Source organism: Piliocolobus tephrosceles, chromosome 8 (assembly GCF_002776525.5).
Source record: "Piliocolobus tephrosceles isolate RC106 chromosome 8, ASM277652v3, whole genome shotgun sequence".
In the NCBI taxonomy this organism is placed as follows: Eukaryota; Metazoa; Chordata; class Mammalia; order Primates; family Cercopithecidae; genus Piliocolobus; species Piliocolobus tephrosceles.
The window spans coordinates 118,359,452-118,380,707 of record NC_045441.1 but is presented as its reverse complement, the minus strand read 5'-3'; the positions used below and the strand labels follow the sequence as shown (position 1 = coordinate 118,380,707).

Here is a 21,256-nt window from a genome sequence, read left to right as displayed (position 1 = left end):
GGTGAAACCCCGTCTCTACTAAAAAATACAAAAACTAGCCGGGCGAGGTAGCGGGCGCCTGTAGTCCCAGCTACTTGGGAGGCTGAGGCAGGAGAATGGCATGAACCCGGGAGGTGGAGCTTGCAGTGAGCCAAGATGGTGCCACTGCACTCCAGCCTGGGCAACAGAGCAAGATTCCGTCTCAAAAAAAAAAAAAAGACATAACTGTGAAAACACAAAACTAAACATTTTAGAAGACTATATTGAAAATATGACCCCAAGATAGGTACAAGTTTCTAAAACACACCTGAAAAAGGACGAATGATTTTAAACAATCAATTTTATATTACAATTTTTAACTTTTTAATAAAAGTCATAAGTAAAGCCACAAGCCACAGACCAAAAGATATTTTCAACACACACACATCTGATAAGGAATTAGAAACAATACAGTCGATAAGAAAACACCATTGGGATCTCAACAGAAAAATGGGAAACGAAATGAAAAAAGGAAATCCAATTGAACTACAAACATACTAGAAGAAACTCAACCTCACTAATATCCAAGGAAATGCAAATTAAAACAACAGAAATACTATCTGATATAAGTTTAATGTCTGACAATACCACATATTAGTAAGGATTTGAAAACAGGAATTAATAAAGCCACTTCGGAAAGCAATATGGAAATATCTCATCAAGTTGATATAAGTTAACATACCATAGGCAATTTTTTTTTTTTTTTTTTTGAGACAGAGTCTCGCACTGTCACCCAGGCTGGAGTGCAATGGCACGATCTCAGCTCACTGCAATCTCCACCTCCTGGGTTCACATGATTCTCCTGCCTCAGCCTCCCAAGTAGCTGGGATTACAGGCGTAGGCCACCACACCCAGCTAATTTTTTGCATTTTTAGTAGAGATGGGGTTTCACTATGTTGGCCAGAGTGGTCTGAAACTTCTGACCTCGTGATCCGTGCCCCTCGGCCTCCAAAAGTGCTGGGATTATAGGCGTGAGCCACTGTACTCGGCCACCATAAGCAATTTTGCTTCTAGAGATACATCCTGGAGAAACTCTCACACATGTGCATAAGGAAACATGAGTAAGGTTGTTCAGTTCAGTTAAAAAAAAAAAAAAAAAAAAACCTGGGCTTGGTGGCTCCTGCCTGGAATCCCAACACATTGGGAAGCCAAAGCAGGAGGGATTGCTTGAGTCCAGGAGGAGTTTGAGACCAGCATGGGCAACACAGTGAGATGAATGTGTAGACTGTAGTATATTCATACATGTGAAATACCACAAAGTAGTTAAGATAAATCAATTAGAAAATCTACATGCATCAAACTGGCTAAAACTCTAAAGTTAAGTAAAAAAGGGGGCTGCAGAATACATAAGTATCATTTATGTAAAGTTTATAAACAAAACAATGCTATATATTATCTACTGACATACAATTGATATTGACAAAGAATATATAGCAAAAGTACTAAAACATGAAGGGGAGTTATAAACACAGTTATTTTTGTGGGCCTCATGGGAAGGGGAGAAGGGATAAAGGAGAATGAATCGAGAAAGAATACACAGGGTTCTTTTTTTTTGTCTCCCTTTTTTTTAAAAAAAAGAGATAGGGTCTCACTATGTTGCCCAAGCTGGTCTTGAACTGGTCTTGAACTTCTGGCCTCAACTGATTCTCCCACCTTGGCCTCTCAAAGGGATTACAGGCATGGGCCACTGTGCCCAGCTGGGTCTTCAATTTTATCCAATGTTTTATATCTTTAAAAAATAAAGAAATTTTGCAAAATGAAAACATTTGCTAAACTGGATAGTAAGTACACTTTTCTCAGTACTCTTCCATCTGTTTGAAATGAAACCTTTTTTGTTTTTTTGAGATGGAGTCTCACTCTGTCACCCAGACTGGAAGTACAGTGGCTAATCTCAGCTCACTGCAACCTCTGCCTCCTGAGTTCAAGTGATTCTCCTGCTTCAGCCTCCCGAGTAGCTGAGACTACAGGTGCCCACCACCACACCTGGCTAATTTTTATATTTTTTAGTAGAGATAAGGTTTCACCACGTTGGCCCGACTGGTCTCGAACTCCAGACCTCAGGTGATCCGCCCACCTCAGCCTCCTAAAGTGCTGGGATGACAGGCGTGAGCCACCGTGCCTAGCCTGTTTGAAATTAAACTTTTTAAACACGTTTAGTCAAAGGAATACGTATACTCGTACCAGGCAACAAGAGAAAATAGTTCTTTTTGGAACTTAATGTTTATAAAACTATTGTGATGTCTCTGGTGTCTGGCTCCCTTGGTGTGATAAAAACTTTCAAGTATTTACACACACAAACATGCTGTATGTGTCAAGTCTCCTTTTTCCCAACAAGATACTTCTCAGAAGATGCTGCCCGAGTCACTAAGAAATCTGGCTATGTAGTTTCAGTGATATCCCTCAACCAAAATAATCCAATGTGCCATCCCCTGCCCATATCAATGTAGCTTAAAAATCATTTAATTTACAACTAAATAATTCCTGAGTCATTCGTTAAGTTCCATCAAGCTCTCTATGCTAACCTATACCATGGATGACCCACAGGTTAAAAAAAAAATGAAAATTACATCTCTTTCTATTTCTAACATAATCTTCCCCCTACATTCCTCAGTCCCATGCGCCCACAGAGGACTCAGCATGAGTTCCTCCACATGGGCGCAGTGTTTCTGGATCTTCCAATCCTGGGCAGACTTATATGACTCAGGGAGCACCAAGGGAGTGTGTTAATTAGTGCCAAAGGAGACTGAGCATAAAACTCTGCTTAACCAGCAATCTAGGATGCAAGCTCCTGAGAGCAAAAAAGAGAATGACTTTCCACCCAAGCATGCTGAGTACATCAAACTGAAAACAATGCCCAGGAACAAGCAGTTCCAGAAACAGGAATCCAAATCAAACTGGCTTTGTAGCATTCACTGTTCTGCAGACCCAATGGCAGCCTGTCTGTTTTTGCCTCATTTTGTGGCTCAGTTAAAAGTACCTTTGAAAGAACACTTGCTCCTTCTCCTCAAAATAACTATGGAGAACACTATTCAAGCTCCCTGAAAAACTTAGTTTTAAGCATTACCTGTTGGATGTCAGAGTGTGTGTGTGTGTGTGTGTGTGTGTGTGTGTGTGTGTGTATGTATTTCTCTCTGTGGGAGCCCATGTTTTTGTGTGTGGGTGGGTCTCAGGGTGTGTGTGGTCTGTGTGGTGCGTCTCTGTGGGAACATGGAGAAGACTCTCTGTGGAGTTGGCCGTTGGGTTCTATGGGTGTGGGATCTCTGTGTGTGGGAAGGGACTGGGTAGAAGCTTGGGCATGGTGGGGCAGGGGTTCTGTTATGTGTACATGGGGGAAGTGTCTCTGTGTGTAGGGAGTCTGTGTCTCTCTCTCTCTCTGGGTCTCGGTGTGTCTGTCTCTATATATCTGTGCCTGTTTATTTTTCTATATCTTTGTGTCTACTGAATATTTGGTTATGAATTTTTACAACAGATTTTATTGTAAGTTTCCACCTTCCCATAAAACCCTAAAATTATTTTCTTGCTTCTCTACTCTGAGGTTTCATAAAAGAGAAACATGAAGCTGGGCACAGTGGCTTGTGCCTGTAATCTCAGGCTACTCAGGAGGCTGAGGCAGGACAACTGCTTGAGCCCAGGAGTTTGAGGCTGCAGTGAACTATGATCACACCATTGCACTCCAGCCCCACTGCACTCCAGCCTGGGTATCAAAGCAAGACCCCCACCCATATCTAAAAAAAAAAAAAAAAAAAAAAATTAATAAAAATGAGAAACATGAAATGAGACTAATTGCTAAGCCAACATCTACTCAACAACCAATACAAAATTGAGGTTCTGACAGGTATACGCTAGTACCAGATATTGTACCGAGCCAGAGTTACCTGATATTGTTCATATCTCACAAGCTCCCAGGTGATAACCAATGCTTCTGGTTTGAGTAGCAAGGATCTAAATGATTTCAAACTTAATAAACTGTCTCTAATTATAATTAGACCTCCCATATAGATTTTCCAGAGTATCCTCTGATTTATCAGATTAGCTTGAGTGTTATACATGACTGTAAATTAGGAGTTATCACTTTGTTTTAAATATGAGTCTCCCATGATCTTGGTTAGTTTGAGCCAGTCCTAACAGGTAAATGACCTCTGATTGTACAAAAATGTGAATTTCTAGACTTGTAAAGCTGGAACAAGGAAACCTCACAAAGATTCTTTTTTTTGAGACGGAGCTTTGCCCTGTTGCCCAGGCTGGAGTGCAATGGTGTGATCTCAGCTCACTGCCACCTCCACCCACCGGGTTCAAGTGATTCTCCTGCCTTAGCCTCCCAAGCAGCTGGGATTACAGGCACCTGCCCCACCACGCCTGACTAACTTCTGTATTTGTAGTAGGAACAGGGTTTCACTGTGTTGGTCAAGCTAGTTTCAAACTCCTGAGCTCAAGTAATCGCCTGCTTCAGCCTCCCAAAGTGCTGTGATTACAAGCGTGAGCCACCACACCCAGCCACAAAGTTCTGATACATGGTGAAACCGCTTGGGTTTCAATTTCAGCGCTGACCTCTTCAAACTACAATTCTTGTTTCCAATATTGCTTATATCAAACTACACCGTATTTAGTTATTTCTGTATCTACACTCCCTACCCTCTCCTGGAGGGCAAGAATGGTATCTTGCTAACTTATAACTCTAGCACTTAGCAGTGTTTGACACCCAACAATTAAATGGTTTTTTCACAAAAGAAGCTCACAATGTATTAGTGAGATTATTAGGCAAATATCCAGAAGCAGTCAAGTTACTTCTCTAATACAGTCCAGCATTGGTCACAAAAAAAAATAGCATTAGGCCAATCATCTTTTCTCCCTTACAGAAATGAAAGACATGAATTAATGTAGTACAATTCCTATTCCATTTCTACCTCCCTGAGCTCAATGACCCAAGACTAGACTCAGTCGAGCTGTTATCCAATAAAGTTTTGTTGAAGAAGAATCTTTATTTGCCTTCTAGGAAAAGAATTTCCTCTTTAAGCTAACGCAGTTTATGTCAACTTTGAAAGATAGATGACCACACCTACCCAACCAGGGCAAAAATTTTTCATCCTATAGCCTTATCACACATACTGGATTCCTGACAAGGCCTTAAAAAAATAATAATTGGCCAGGTGCAGTGGCTCACATCTGTAATCCCAGCACTTTGGAAGGTGGAGGCAGGTGGATCACGAGGTCAGGAGATTGAGACCAGCCTGGTCAAGATGGTGAAACCGGCCGGGCGCGGTGGCTCAAACCTGTAATCCCAGCACTTTGGGAGGCCGAGACGGGCGGATCACGAGGTCAGGAGATCGAGACCATCCTGGCTAACACGGTGAAACCCTGTCTCTACTAAATAAATACAAAAAATTAGCCGGGCATGGTGGCGGGCACCTGTGGTCCCAGCTACTCGGGAGGCTGAGACAGGAGAATGGCGTGAACCCGGGAGGCGGAGCTTGCAGTAAGTCGAGATCACGCCACTGCACTCCAGCCTGGGCGACAGAGCGAGACTTCGTCTCAAAAAAAAAAAAAAGATGGTGAAACTCTGTCTCTACTAAACACTACAAAAAAAATTAGCTGGGCACAGTGGCAGGCACCTGTAATCCCAGTCACTCGGGAGACTGGGGTCGCTTGAATCTGGTAGATGGAGGTTGCAGTGACCCATTGGTGCCACTGCACTCTAGCCTGGGCGACAGAGCAACACTCTGTCTCAAAATAATAATATTAATAATATTAATAATAATAAAGTGTCATTTTGGAAAAGGACCACACAGTATCACATTTTTCTAACTTAGTATAATGCAGAAGATGAGTTTCTCTGTAGGCTACCACTGCATAGGATATGTATCTGAGATATTATTGGGGCTCCAATTTCTGTCAAAACATAAACTAATCTATATCAACTAAACAAAAGAAAAATTCGCTAAAATAGCAAGTATTTCTATGAATAATTCACCGTAAACACTAAATCAGTAGTACCAGGACACTAATTTTTAGGGTCATATTTGAGTTAATAAATAGGCACAGTCTTCAATCACAAGTTTCTTCTACATGTAAACTAAGAGTTAAGAAAAAAAAAATAGTTAAGAAGGACAAGTTAAAGAGAAAGAAACAATCAGAGAACAAACCAGAAAAGATAAAATATATTTTATTTGGGAACAAATAGAGCTATCTTATATTACAAATAGTCCCTATTTTACATTATAAACAAAAATAAATTCCAGATGAAGACCAAAATATAATAAATACAATCATATAAACAGATGAAGAAAATATAGATGTTTATAAATTTGGGGTTGGAAAGGCAATTCTTTTTTTTTGTTTTTTTTTTGAGACGGAGTCTCGCTCTGCCGCCCAGGCTGGAGTGCAGTGGCGCGATCTCGGCTCACTGCAAGCTCCACCTCCCCGGTTCACGTCATTCTCCTGCCTCAGCCTCCTGAGTAGCTGGGACTACAGGCGCCCGCCACAGCACCCGGCTAATTTTTTGTATTTTTTTTTTTTTTTTTTTTTAGTAGAGAGGGGGTTTCACCGTGGTCTCCATCTCCTGACCTTGTGATCCGCCCATCTCGGCCTCCCAAAGTGCTGGGATTACAGGCGTGAGCCACCGTGCCCGGCGGAAAGGCAATTCTAAGACACAAAATGTTTAAGCCAAAAAGGAAAAAGAATGGTAAATCCAAGTTTATACAAACTTTGAAAATCATAAACGATGTTACAAGAAACAAGAAATGGAGTAGGAAAAAATACTTGCAACATATACACAAAGAATTAATGTCCAGAATATATAAAGAATTCCTAAAACAAACATGAAAAAAAAATGCAGTATGAAGGTAGAGATTTTTATCTGTTTTGCTCACTGCTGTATCCCCAGCACTTGGCACACAGTAGTCAATCAATAAATAATTTGTTAATGAATATGAACAGGGAATTACAAGAAAAAGAACATAAACTGCCAATATATGCATGAAAATACTCTCAGCCTCATTCTGTCAGAAGAATGCAGATATTATAAAAAGACCAGTAAAAGACTTTCCCCCAAAGATGTAAAAAAAAAAAAAAAATTTACCAGTATTGGTAAATGTATGGTGAAAGATTGTTTCGTGCACAGTTAGCTGATATGTAAAATGGTACTACGTTTTTGTTTTTTTTTGTTGTTGTTTTTGAGACGGAGTCTCGCTCTGTCGCCCAGGCTGGAGTGCAGTGGCGCGATCTCGGCTCACTGCACGCTCCGCCTCCGGGGTTTACGCCATTCTCCCGCCTCAGCCTCCCGAGTAGCTGGGACTACAGGCGCCCGCCACCTCGCCCAGCTAGTTTTTTGTATTTTTTTTAGTAGAGACGGGGTTTCACCATGTTAGCCAGGATGGTCTTGATCTCCTGACCTCATTATCCGCCCCTCTCGGCCTCCCAAAGTGCTGGGATTACAGGCTTGAGCCACCGTGCCCGGCCGTAAAATGGTACTACGTTTTTAAAGACAACATGGCATTTTGCATTTAGTTTAAAATATGGCCAAGCACTGTGGCTCATGCCTCTTGTGGAGGCTGAGGCGGGCAGACTGCTTGAGCCTAGGAGTTTGAGACCCACATGGGCAACATGGTAAAACCCCATCTCTACAAAAAACACAAAATTTAGCCAGCCCAGGTACAATGGCTCACACCTGTAATCTCAGCACTTTGGGAGGCCAAGGCAGGCAGATCACTTGAGGTCAGGAGTTCAAGACCATCCTGGGCAACACCGTGAAACCTCGTTTCCACGAAAAATACAAAAATTAGCACACACCTGTAATCCCAGCTACTCGGGAGGCTGAGGCAAGAGAATCGCTTGAACCTGAAAGACGGAGGTTGCAGTGAGCTGAGAGCATACCACTGCACTCCAGCCTGGGCAACAGAGCAAGACTGTCTCAAAAAAAATAAAAATTTAGCCAGGCACAGTGGCTCACGCCTGTAATCCCAGCACTTTGGGAGGTCGAGGCGGGTGGATCACGAGGTCAGGAGTTCAAGACCAGCCTGACCAACATGATGAAACCCCGTCTCTACTAAAAATACAAAAATTAGCCAGGCATGGTGGTGCGCGCCTGTAATCCCAGCTACTTGGGAGGCTGAGGCAGGAGAATCGCTTGAAGCTGGGAGATGGAGGTTGCAGTTAGCCAACATCAGGCCTCTGTACTCCAGCCTGGGCGACAGAACAAGACCCTGTCTCAAAAAAATAAATAAATAAAAAATAAAATTTTAAATTAAAAAAAAAATTAGCTGGGCATGGTGGCGTGTGCCTGTAGTCCCAGCTAACTCAGGAGGCTCAGATGGGAGTATTGCTTGAGCCCAGGAAGTAGAGGTTGCAGTGAGCTGAGATAGTGCCACTGCACTCCAGCTCAGGTGACAGAGTCTCAAAAAACAAACAAAAAAAGGTTATCTTTGATCCCAAAATTAAAATTGTAGGTATCTATCCTAGAGAAACACTTCTACATGTACACACACAAAAATACATACGGATAGTTACTGCAGCACCATGTATAAACAAACAAAAAACAAGTTAAGGCAAATGTGCATCAATGGAAGAATGGTTTAAGAAGTAACAATATAGACTTAGGAAATTAATTGAATAGTTAAAAAATATGAGATAGATCTATAGGTATTGGTACAGAAAGAGCTCTAAGACATGCTATTGAGTAAAAAAGGAACCTGCAAAACAATGTATAGACAGTATACTTTTATTTATGTACAAGTTATTATAAAACTCACTTTGGAAGGCTGAGGTGAGCAGATCACTTGAGCCCAGGAGTTCATGACCCTCCTGGGCAATATGGCAAAACCCCATCTCTACAAAAAATACAAAAATCATTTGGGCATGGTGGCATGTGCCTGCAGTCCCAGTTCCTCCAGAGGGTAAGGTGGGAGGACTGCTTGAGCCTGGGAAGTTGAGGCTGCAGTGAGCCATGATGGTACCACTGCACTCCAGCTTGGGTGACAGAGTGACACCCCATCTCAAAAAGAAGAAGAAGAATGAGAAGGAGGCTGGATGAGGTGGCACATGTCTGTAATCCTAGTCCTTTAGGGTCAGAGGTGGAAGGCTCTCTTGAGCCCAGTTCAACTTTACAGTGATCATACTATTGCACTCCAGCCTGAGCAACACAGTGAGACCTGTCTCAAAAAAAAAAAAAAAAAAAAAAACAGAAAAAGAAGAAGAATGAGAAGGAGCAGCTAGAGAAATAAGATGGAAGCTAGTAAAGAGCAGTGTCACAGAAGCCAAGGGAAAAGAGTGTTTCATAAAGAGTCAATATCAAATGCTGCTAAGAGGTCCAAGAAGATGAGAAGATGAGGACTGAAAAAAAAAGACCCCCATGTTTCCCAATCTAATGGACATTAACAACTTTAGCAAGAGGGTTCTGTTTTGGTTAAACAGATTATTATAGCAGGAGTGGGTTAAGGAGTTCATGAGAGGAAAAAAGCATATATAGCGTGTACAGAAAACTCCTTTAAGAAGCAGGTCTGTGAAAGAGAATAGAAAAACATGAAAACAATAGAAAATATGCAGGTCAAAGGACAGGGTTTTCAAAATGGGAGACAGTAGGGCAAGTGTGAATTCTGAAGGAAAAGACCTAGTAGAAAGATGAAATAAACCAAAGGAAGAAATTCTTTAAGACAGGAGAGGCCAAGCACAGTGGCTCACACCTGTAATCCCAGCACTTTGGGAGGGTAAGGCAGAAGGACGGCTTGAAGCCAAGAATTCCAGACCAGCCTGAGCAACAAAGTGAGACACCATCTCTACAAAAAGTTTTTAAAATGTGGCTGGGTGCAGCGGCTCATGCTTATAATCCCAGTACTTTCAAAGGCCAATGAGGAAGTATCACTTGAGGCTGGGAGTTTAAGACCAGCCTAGGCAACATAGCAAGAGACCTCATCTTGGCCAGGTGCGGGCTCATGCCTGTAATCCCAGCACTTTGGGAGGCCAAGGTGGGCGGATCACAAGGTCAGGAGTTTCAGACCAGCCTGGCCAACATGGTGAAACCCCATCTCTACTAAAAATATTAAAATTAGCCAGGCACAGTGGCAGACGCCTGTAATCCCAGCTACTCGAGAGGTCAAGGCAGCAGAATTGCTTGACCCTGGGAGGCGGAGGTTGCAGTGAGCCGAGACAGTGCCATTGCAGTCCAGCCTGGGTGACAGAGTAAGACTCTGCCTTGGGGAAAAAAAAAAAAAAGAGAGAGACCCACAACTCTACAAGAAAGTTTTTAAAAAATTAGCCAGGTATGGTGGCATGTACCTGTAGTCCCAGCTACTCAGGAGGCTGAGAAGGGAGGACCTATGGAGCTCAGGAGGTTGAGGCTGCAATGAGCTATGACCACACCACTGCACTCCTGCCTGGGTTACAGAGTGAGACTTCATCTCTTGAAGAAAAAAGAAAGAAAACAAAGAGAGAGAAGAAAGAAAAAAAGAAAAAGAACAGAGGAGGAAGAGGGGGAGGGGGAAAAGAGAATGATTACAGCACCTGTGAAGGGATTGGTCTTGACAGAATGAAGGAGAAAAAGATGAGTGCCAGATGCAGGTAGGTTTGTAGACTTGGGAAGTACAAGGATGAAGGAATTCCCATTCAGCGGCTTCAGTTTTTATAATGAAGCATAAAGCCTGTGACTGGTTAAAAAAGAAGAAAATATGAGAGATTAGAAACAAGAGCCGGGCACGGTGGCTCACGCCTGTAATCTCAGCACTCGGGGAGGCTGAGGCGGGCGGATCACGAGGTCAGAAGATTGAGACGATCCTGGCAAACACGGTGAAACCTCGTCTCTACTAAAAATACAAAAATTAGCTGGGCGTGGTGGTGCCTGTAGTCCCAGCTACTCAGGAGGCTGAGGCAGGAGAATTGCTTGAACCTGGGAGCAGAGGTTGCAGTGAGCGGAGATCGTGCCTCTGCACTCCAGCCTGGGGACAGAGCAAGATTCCATCTCGAAAAAAATAAAAAGAAATAGAGACAGTAGGCCAGGCGCTGTGGCTAATGCCTATAATCCCAGCACTTTGGAAGGGTGAGACAGGAGGATCACTTGAGCCCGGGAATTGGAGACCAGCAACATGGCAAGATATCGTCTCTACAAAAAAATAAAAAATTAGCCAGGCATGGTAGCACACCTGTAGTTCTGGCTACTCAGGAGGCTGAGACAGGAGGATCGCTTGAACCAGGGAATTTGAGGCTACAGTGAGCTATGACTGTACCACTGCACTCCAGCCTGAGTGAGAGAGGGAGACCCTGTCTCAGTAAAAAAGAAAAAAGAGAGAGAGACAATATGAAGAAATAATTTGCAGTGAGCTGGAAAGTGAACTAGAGAAATGTATAACATTGCTAGGTAATGCTTATTATGCATATGAAATAGATGATTATAAATTTTTAGTGATACCGATCTGTCTGATTTGCTGATTTTCTCTAGCAACTCTCAGCTCCATGAGTACCAGCAACTAAGAAGGTAGATGGTTAGGTTCAATCCGTACATCACTCCGAGTTCTACAAGCAGCAGAAGTCAACTCTGGCTGAATTAAACAGAAAAAGAATTTACAGAAAGGATATGAGGTCACTTTTTCAGTGAAGAACTTCAGTGCTACCAGCTAAAACACCACTCAAAATTACAGAACTAGGTTGGCAAAGATGTGATTACTAATGCCAAGCAGGAGATGCTGCAGCTTGGTTTGCACCATTGCAGTTCTGGATACTAAGTGCTAACACTTGCCACTGTTGCCCTTGTAACTTGATCTTGCTGCTAGAGACTGATACTAAATGTGAATTTGCTGATAAAGGAGGGGGATATTGTAAAGAACATGGTGGAACAGTTTGAGGGACTGAATTAGCTGAGAGAATGAAGAGAGTGGTAAAGGAATTAGTATTAGGAAGATAAAGGATGGCAAATGGTGGGTAATGACTGAAACAAACAGGGATGTGAGGCATGGTGTTTAGGCCTCCCCTTGAAAGAGAGTAGATCGTGAGATCCAAAGTGGTCTTAGCAGCAGCTTAAGCAGACTTCAGTGGGAGTTTGGTCAGAGCAGCAGGGGTGTTGGCATGGAGGTAAAGCTGCCCAATGTTGCTATGGCCAGCATTTCATCGACAAAGCCTTGGGCAAATTAATTACTCTCTTTGAGCCTATATTCTCTTACCTATAATATAAAGATAGTACTACTCATCTGATAAAGTTGTCATGAGGACTAAATGCGAAGAGAGAGATTCCTGACACAGAGTAAGTATTCAGTAAATGGTAGCGATTACAAGTGCCATTGAAGCCAAAAGAAGAGTTTCCAAGAAAAGACAGCCAATAGATAAAGTTTCACCTTGGAGCACTGTAGAAGGTAAGTATTTGTAGGGAAGACGAAGCCAGTTTTAGCCTCAGGTTTGCAACGTTTGGAAAGGCTAAAGCCCCATACTCAGAGAAACTCAATCAGCAGTTCACATACCCTTCCTTTTATTTATTTAATTATTTTTTTTTTTTTTTTTTTTTTTGAGACAGAGTCTTGCTCTGTCACCCAGGCTGGAGTGCAGTGGTGCAATCTCAGCTCACTGCAAGCTCCACCTTCCGGGTTCACCCCATTCTCCTGCCTCAGCCTCCTGAGTAGCTGGGACTACAGGCGCCAACCATCAAGCCGGGCTTTTTTTTTTTTTTTTTTGTATTTTTTTAGTAGAGACGGGGTTTCACCATGTTAGCCAGGATGGTCTTGATCTCCTGACCTTGTGATCCGCCCACCTTGGCCTCCCAAAGTGCTGGGATTACAGGGATGAGCCACCGCGCCTGGGCCAAATACCCTTCCTTTATATAGGTTCTAAGCTAAGAACTAGGTGCCCCAAACCAATAGATTTCTACTGATAGACCCTTGAAAAAAAAGAAAAGAAAATCACCAGCTATTAGTGCAAGTGTCCAAGAGGGAAATAGCTAACTGAACTGTTGCACGATATAGCTGGGGAAAAGGGAGACTGACACCCACACAAATAATCATCTAATTTAGTCAAAGTAATTTTAGACTTGGTAACTGTTATGGAAGAAACGTCAATTCACTGCTGCTTTCTGCTAGGCTCTCACCAAATTGCAGGCCATAGGTCATTCAGACTATAAAAAGCTCCCACAAATTCCACAGAAACCTGATCATGCTTACTAAACCTCTTGTTGGGTGAATGGAATTTTAGCTCCTCTAATTGTGTCTACCACCTGAACATGACAGCAGGGCAGTGGATCAGGGCAACTGCCAAGATTGTTCTCTTCCCATCTGCCTCAGTTGCACCTCTCTGAATTATTTAAACAAAAACCACCATGAAAGAAACTGCATATTCTTTATAAACTTGACAAAGGGTCTGAATAAAGATTACAACAAACTTTTTCCTCATTGTGGGGGAAGGAATCATTTTCAAGGAAATTATACAATAAACTCACTCTCCCTTTTTAATGAACCATCCATTTCTTCAAGTAACTGAACGCTGAGAATGTAAGTAGTAGTAGTGGTAGTAGTAATCGTCTTCCTCAAGACATCAAACACACAACTGCAACTTCAGCACCTAAAGCAGCTCTTTTTTTTTTTTTTTTTTTTTTTTGAGACAGAGTCTCATTTTGTCGCCAGGCTGCAGTGCAGTGGCATGATCTCGGCTTACTGCAACCTCCACTTTCCGCATTCAAGCGATTCTCCTGCCTCAGGCTCCTGAGTAGCTGGGACTACAGGAGCGCACCACCATGCCCAGCTAATTTTTTGTATTTTTAGTAGAGACATTGGCCAGGATGGTCTTGATCTCTTGACCTCATGATCCGCCTGCCTCGGGCTGCTTTCTCAGAAAATTAATAAATTACTCACAAAAACATATGGTAAGACCTTCAACCACACAATAAATAAAAAGAAAAAGAAACTGTAAGTACCAAAAAAAATCTACCCAAAAAATACACATTAAGATTTAGGGCCAGGTGCAGTGGCTCACACCTGTTATCCCAGCACTTCGGGAGGCCAAGGCTGGTGGATCACGAGGTCAGAAGTTCGCGACCAGCCTGGACAATATGGTGAAACCTTGTCTCTACCAAAAATACAAAAATTAGCCAGGCGTGGTAGCGTGCGCCTGTAGTCCCAGCTACTTGGGAGACTCAGGCAGAAGAATTACTTGAACCCAGGAGGCAGAATTTGCAGTGAGCCAAGACTGCACCACTGCACTCCAGCCTGGGTGACAAAGCAAGACTCCATCTCAAAAAAAAAAAAGATTTAGAAGGTTCATCCTAAGTTTCGAACACAGTACTATTTGAATTGGAAAACAACAGTTTAGGGCTCTGTTAGCTCCATCACATTACTGTGTAACCTTGAGACAAATTCCTTAATCTCTTCAACCCTCAGTTTCTTTAATAAAACAAAGAGAACACTAGCTATCTTCAAGGCCTCTTAAAAGAATTACATAAAACAGCATATGTAAAGATGTAAGTATACAGTAGGTATACAGTAGGAATATTCTTCCCTTTGTAATTTTCTTTTTTTTTTTTTTTTTTTTTTTTTGAGACGGAGTCTCACTCTGTCGCCCAGGCTGGAGTGCAGTGGCCGGATCTCAGCTCACTGCAAGCTCCGCCTCACGGGTTTACGCCATTCTCCTGCCTCAGCCTCCCGAGTAGCTGGGACTACAGGCGCCCGCCACCTCGCCCAGCTAGTTTTTTGTATTTTTTAGTAGAGACGGGGTTTCACCGTGTTAGCCAGGATAGTCTCGATCTCCTGACCTCGTGATCCGCCCGTCTCGGCCTCCCAAAGTGCTGGGATTACAGGCTTGAGCCACCGCGCCTGGCCCCCTTTGTAATTTTCAAAAGCTCTCATCAAAGATTGACTCAGAGAGATGGTGAAGCTTAAAGAATAGGGAAAAAGTGTTAGCTGAACAGGAAGAAAGGGTATACTCTGCAGGTACTCCAGATTTATTTATAACTTTAAAAATATGGATAAATTTCTCAGATTATCAGTAAATTACTAGTGTAAAGCTGCATCACTGATCTTGAAATGCTTTTCTGTATAAGATGCTTTTATTCTCCTCTTCTAAATTTACAATTCTTTCAGGTTCTACATTTGTGCAAAAATGTACAAGTTCTACATTTGTATCATCCTCTTCCTAAAGCTCTGACTCAGACCTGCCTTACTCTGGTCTTGGGATGACCTAAGCCTTAGCCAGACAGACACGCCTTAGAGTTCACTTAGTATTCTAAAAGACCTCTGGAAGAAAGCAAGAACTCAGCATGTAAGAAGTTAGAATCAGTGTGGCATAAAGAAAAGGACATGGGCTTTGGAAACGGACAGCCCTGGGTTTCTAGATCTATAACCTTGGGCCAGGCACTTAACCTCCCAGGATCTCATTTCCGCATCTGTAAAATGGAGATAATGCCACCCATATCTCATAGTATTGTTGTGAGGATTACAGAACCCCTATGACAATTCCTGGCACATAAAAGGCTAATGGCTCACATCTGTAATCCCAGCACTTTGGGAAGCCAAGGCGGGCAGGTCACCTGAGGTCGGGAGTTTGAAAGCAGCCTTACCAACATGGAGAAACTTCATCTCTACTGAAAACAGAAAATCAGCCAGGCATGGTGGTGCATGCCTGTAATCCTAGCTACTTGGGAGGCTGAGGCGGGAGAATCGCTTGAACCCGCGAGGCGGAGGTTGTGGTGAGCTGAGACCACACCATTGCACTCCAGCCTGGGCACCAAGAGCGAAACTCTGTCTCAAAAAAAAAAAAAAAAAAAAAAGGCTAATTATTGGTAAATGTTATTATAGCCCAAATGTCAATTGCCTTACTGAACACTTTTCAAAGCAGTACTTTTGTAACAGGCAAAAGGAGTCATACTGCTCCCACATTCCCAGATTCCCATGTCTTTATCCAAAACATTCCATTTTAGTACTCTATAATTAACCAAATCAAGAGCTTAAACAATTCAGGACAAGAAGTGCTAACATGGCTCAACTCATTCTCTCCTGACAGCAACAAAGCCAGTGGAAGGTGGATATGTTTGCCAAAAGCAATAAAGAGTCTGTTTCAACATGGTCATTACTGATACTGATGTAAGCACAATCTAGTTGAGGTTCTTGGACTTGCAGCCTTATTGTCAGAAAGTTTTAATATTTCTGAAATAAATCTTCTCCTGCCTTGTTTTCCCTGCTGTGCTCCAACACTTCTATCACTCATTTTCAAGAACACAAGGAAGAAATCCCTTTCAACTACTACTACCTCATTCCCTGTGAAACTTATCTTCCCATTTCCCAAATTATTTCTTACAGAGATTTTTGGCTTGCTGGGTTTACTTGATGTCAGTTTATGAAAAAAGACATTATATTTAAATATATCATAGCCAAATGACATGATCTGGCCCCCAGAGTACCACAAGTTACAGGAAGGAGGCAGGTGCCAAAGATAAGATGTGACTGAGTAAACTGCACACCATATGTTCCTTCTTATTAACTACTTCACTTGGGAATTCTGGCTCTTGTAAAAAGTTTATTTCCCTTGTGTGGCTGAGCAGAGTAACAAAACTAAGAAAACTGATGATACGTGAATGAAGTAAGGGAAATCATCTACGGAAATGTGATTTAAAATAAATGTTTGTACATGACAGTTACAAAACAAATGCAACAGTCACCAGCTCCACAGCCAAAGGCAGCTATTTCAATACTAGTATCCTCAGTCCCTTCATATGCTATAAGAAAAACAGCGAGGAGTCAAGGTCAGAGTGGTTATTTACATAGACAATCTAAGAATCAACAAAGACTCAACAAATCAAAATGTCACACTGCAGTCCCTTCGTGAGATGACTTTCAACGTAGGGAAAGAAGGGCAGTCTTGGGCACTTATTTTGATTTAGCCAATTCAATAACAAGGTTAAAGATTGGGCACCTGAAAAGCAGCTCAGCAATGCCCTAAATTTCATCATCCAGCTGTATCCTTTGCCCAGAGCTTCACCTGCTTAACTTTCAGCAGAGAAGTTGTTTTTTTGGTGCAATTAACATTGTAAGGCAAGCTCAGCCCTGCCTTCCAATAGCCTTGAGGCTGCTGAGTAAATCTAGAATTATGGAACATAGATTTGATGCTGAAAAAACAGGAAGATGGTTCAACAACAAGGAAAATTGTCAAGAAGCACATCTAGAAGACAAACAGACTCCAGTATGCTGGTCTTTGATTTTTTAACCTTTTTTTTTTTTTTTTTTTTCCTGAGACAAGGCCTCACTCCAGCATCCAGACTAGAGTGCTCATTGCAGCCTCAACTTCCTGGGCTCAGGTGATCCTCCCACCCCAGCCTCCTGCTTTTTTTGTTTTTTATTTTTTGTTTTTGAGACAGAGTCTCGCTCTGTCGGTCAGGCTGGAGTGCAATGGCATGATCTCAGCTCACTGCAACCTCCACCTCCTGGGCTCAAGCAATTCTCCTGCCTCAGCCTCCCGAGTAACTGGGATTACAGGCGCCTGCCACCATGCCTGGCTTATTTTTGTATTTTCAGTAGAGACAGGGTTTCACCATGTTGGCCAGGCTGGTCTCGAACCGTTTTTGTTTTTTTATTTTTTGTTTTTGCCATCCCAGCCCCCTGAGTAGCTGGGACTATAGGCACACATCACCACGCCCAGCTCTGTATTTTTTTTTTTTTTTTTTCCTGTTTGGAGAGAGAGGTTTTTCACCATGTTGCCTGGTCTTGAACTCCTGGGCTCAAGCAATCCGCCAGCCTTGGTCTCCCAAAGTGCTGGGATTACAGACGTGAGCCATGATTTTTTAGCTTCTTTATATAGAATATATTGAACTGTGTGAACCTTTCAGAGGCGGTCATGGTGGCTTGCACTTATGCCATGATGGGAGAAATAAAATAAAATCAATTATTCATAATGAAAGCACTAATAATAAGAATATCATTTAAGACTTTATGTGCCAAGCTCAATGCTAAACCTTTCACAAATATTTCTAATCCTCAATCATAATTAGTACTTTCATTTTATAGAAGAGGAAACTGATTTGTGTAATTTGAAAATTACCCAAAAGGTAGTAATGGGGGTACTGGGCTTCATATCCAGGTCTGCCTGACTGTAAACCTCATGCTCTAAAAGCAATTTGTTAAACACTTTTAGCCTAAAGAGATCTAACCAAATTACAAATTTTAAACATAAACAGTCTTAATCACAAGAACATGACTTGACCAAAGTTACAAAGTATCACAACAAGTCAGAAGTATGCTTTGAATTTCCAGACTCATATCTAGGTACTCCCAGCACTGGTGCTGCTGCCTCTCTTTTTTACTTTACTTTTTTTCTTTAAACTCATTTCTGCAGGATGCTGCCTCTTTCTACTGTAATTCTTCCCAGAGGAGTTTCATACTGCAAATGACAAAGACACTGTCTAAAGCATTATAGAAATTCCTTCAGTCTTGTCTCTGACTTATAACCTAAATTTGTACAGTTAGGATGAAAGGATTATCTGCTATACCTTAATCATGAGACTATGACAACAAAAAGTTATGGTAGATCCAAGATTCCAATTCAGCTGAGTCCCACACAGTAAAACCAATGCACACTTCCCGTTTCTTTGTTGCTGTTCTGATAAAGCAATTAAAAACCATTCACAACAATTAAAAAAAAAACATTAATCCCTGTGCCCATATTGTGTCTAAGAAATTGGAGCTGTAAGTCCTTTTTATACGATCCACACTTCTGTCTTTTCCAATACTTGCCCTGTTTTTCTGTGCTGATTTAGCTTTAAGAGAGAAAGAGAGATAAGCTTTGAGAGAGAAAGACAACTATGGATAGACAATGTACGGGCAATACCGGGCTATCATCCATCTAGGCAGTTACTTCTTGGTATTCTGAGACCTCAAAACTGTCTGAAAGGAGCAGACGCCTAAGATCGAAAACCCCACAAAGATCGTCTTTCCCAAAAGTAGCAGCATTTCTTCCTATCATTTTCAGATTATAATAAAGGAACCAATAAGACATTCATTCTCTTCATACACAAACTAATAATCCTGGTGACCAACTATACTGAGCAGGGAGGACAAAGCTCTTAAGATGAAAGAGTGAGGAGAATCTCTCCATTACCCTTTTACATATTCAGGGAAGAGAGAATATTGCAGTCGCTGGAAATGAAGCGCACAGCATCGTGTTGCTGTATGGACACGGTTGGCCACAGAAAGGCAGAAAGTCATCAACTGTACGGAAACCAGACAACTCTGACGATTTCTATGCAAGGTGACTACACCTTACTCGTTCTCCAAGTATTATCTTTTCATCCTTATTGCTGGGTGAACTCCCGTGAGCCGTAAGGTTTTTCTATACCATCGAGGTCTCCTCCACGATAGGTTGGAAAATCACACTCGGGAGCGTGTTGGGGGCGCGGGACGTACTATTGGATGTCTCTCCTCCCGCTGCCTATTCCCAGTAGTAGGGGAGAGCGCTACCTCCATGTTATTCAGAGCGAAGTACGGCCGTGCCTCCTGGAGTCTCCGCTCCCAGCACTACGGGCCGGCTGGGGGGCATCTCTGAGAGAGTGGGTTTGAGGGGACAAGGGGTATCTCTGGTCCTGCGATCAGAAAGGAGGGTGTGGAGGGTGGTGCCGCCGTGCCAAGAGGATCTGCTGTTCCCCTCCCCTCCCTTCCTCTCCTAGAGAGGTAGCCCGGCCCCAGTACCTTCTTGATTGTGCGCGGCGCCTCGGTGACGGTGCCGTCGGGGCTGACCAGGGCCTCGCCGCCGTCGCGGTGCCGCTGGTGCTGGTGATGTGGGTCGCTCCGCTTCATGGCCGACGCCTGAGGCACCTTCCCGGCGGCGGGGCTGAGAGCGGCGGCGGGCCCAGAGCCCGGGCCAGGGGCCGGGGGGCGCTCCGCGGCGGGAGCTGGAGCCTCAGGGTCTCCACCGCCCGCCGGGGGGGCCATGGCGCCCACGGCGGCCGTGCTCAGTCCTAGTTGCGACTCCGCCTCGGAGGGGCTCAGGTCCTTCAGCTCCACCTCAGGCACCTTGGCTGCAGCCGCAGACACAACCTGCACCGACATCACCGCCTCCGCTGCAACCGCCGGCTCAGACTCCAGCTCCAGTTCTTGGTCGGCCCCGCCTCCCGCCTCCCTTCCTCTTCCCTCCCCCATACCCCTACTCCTCCCCTCCATCGCCTCCGCTCCCACCCCCTTCCTCCGCCCGCCAGCCCTTGCCCCTCCAGCCCCGCCCCGCCCCACCCCGGCCCAGTCTGGCCTCGCGCGAGGCGCCACGGAACCTGTAGTGCGTTTGCTCCCGGCCGCACGCGGAGAGAAGACCGTGGGACCTCAGGCCCCGACCTACAGTGCGCGCCCCGGGGGCGGGGCCCGCAGCGCCCCCTGGGAGTTGTAGTCCCTTTCAGCCTTTCCTCTGGAAAGTGGGATTCGGACGAGGAGCGGGAGCGCTAGGGCCGGCAACTAACAGAAAGGAGTGAGGATAGGTGACTCGACGGAGGGGATGAGGAAGATAAAGTCTCCAGAGGAGTTGTGACTTCCGGGGAGGGAATGCCAAGAAGCCTTAGGGGAGGGGAAGTGGGAGAGGAATGGCTCGTTGCCCTGACAGCGTGAAGTTCCTCCGCGTGTGCACGTCTGCGATCACGTGGGTGGGCATTTAAAGGAGAAGTGGTGTCTCCAGGTTGGAAGTGGCTTGATTTTTCTTTGTGAAATAGAGAATCCAACACCCTTCCAAACTTTAGTGGCTTTGTTTTTAGAAGGCATAAAGTAGGACCTTGCTTGCTGTGGCGCTTTCTGGCACATTCTGGGTTTGGAAGCTAAGATCATTCCCCAAAGAAGTTAGGTATCACTAGATCAAAATTCAAGGCTGAGGAATTATACGTTGCCTTAAACGAGGCCAAATCGTTTGACCTATAATTCTACTAGGGCAATGATCTGAAATTCAGATACATATATCAGCATAGAGGAATATGAATAGTTAATTTCCTAAGTGATGGGACTTAAGGTGATTTTTACTTTGTACTTTGATGTATTATTTTTAAATTTTACATTTAGAGGATGTAAGCACAAAGACATGCACAGCGGCGTCCTTTTTAATAACAAAAAGCTATCTAAAACGAATGTCCAACAAATAGAGAAACTGTTACAGCCTTTGAAAATTGTTCGCCGGCTGGGCATAGTGGTTGACGTCTGTAATCCCAGAACTTTGGGAGGCCAAGGCCGGCAGATCACTTGAGGTCAGGAGTTCAAGACCAGCCTGGCCAACATGGTGAAACCCATTCTCTACTAAAAACACAGAAATTAGCCAGGCGTGGTGG

At 43.6% G+C, this 21,256-nt stretch overlaps 1 protein-coding gene across 3 annotated transcripts in view; it reads right to left on the bottom strand.

The window, feature by feature from the left end:
* The window catches only part of AHCYL2 (adenosylhomocysteinase like 2), a 201,391-nt gene extending 181,319 nt beyond the window's left edge, over positions 1–20,072 (bottom strand). For 2 of the 3 annotated variants that reach the window (XM_023223445.1, XM_023223446.1), the window contains exon 1: positions 19,650–20,072. In XM_023223445.1, the coding sequence (XP_023079213.1) occupies positions 19,650–20,009 (360 nt within the window). In that variant the 5' untranslated portion in view covers positions 20,010–20,072. The remainder of the gene's footprint in view (positions 1–19,649) is intronic. The other variant, XM_023223448.1, reaches the window with a different exon arrangement.
* Between the last annotated feature and the right edge of the window lie 1,184 nt (positions 20,073–21,256).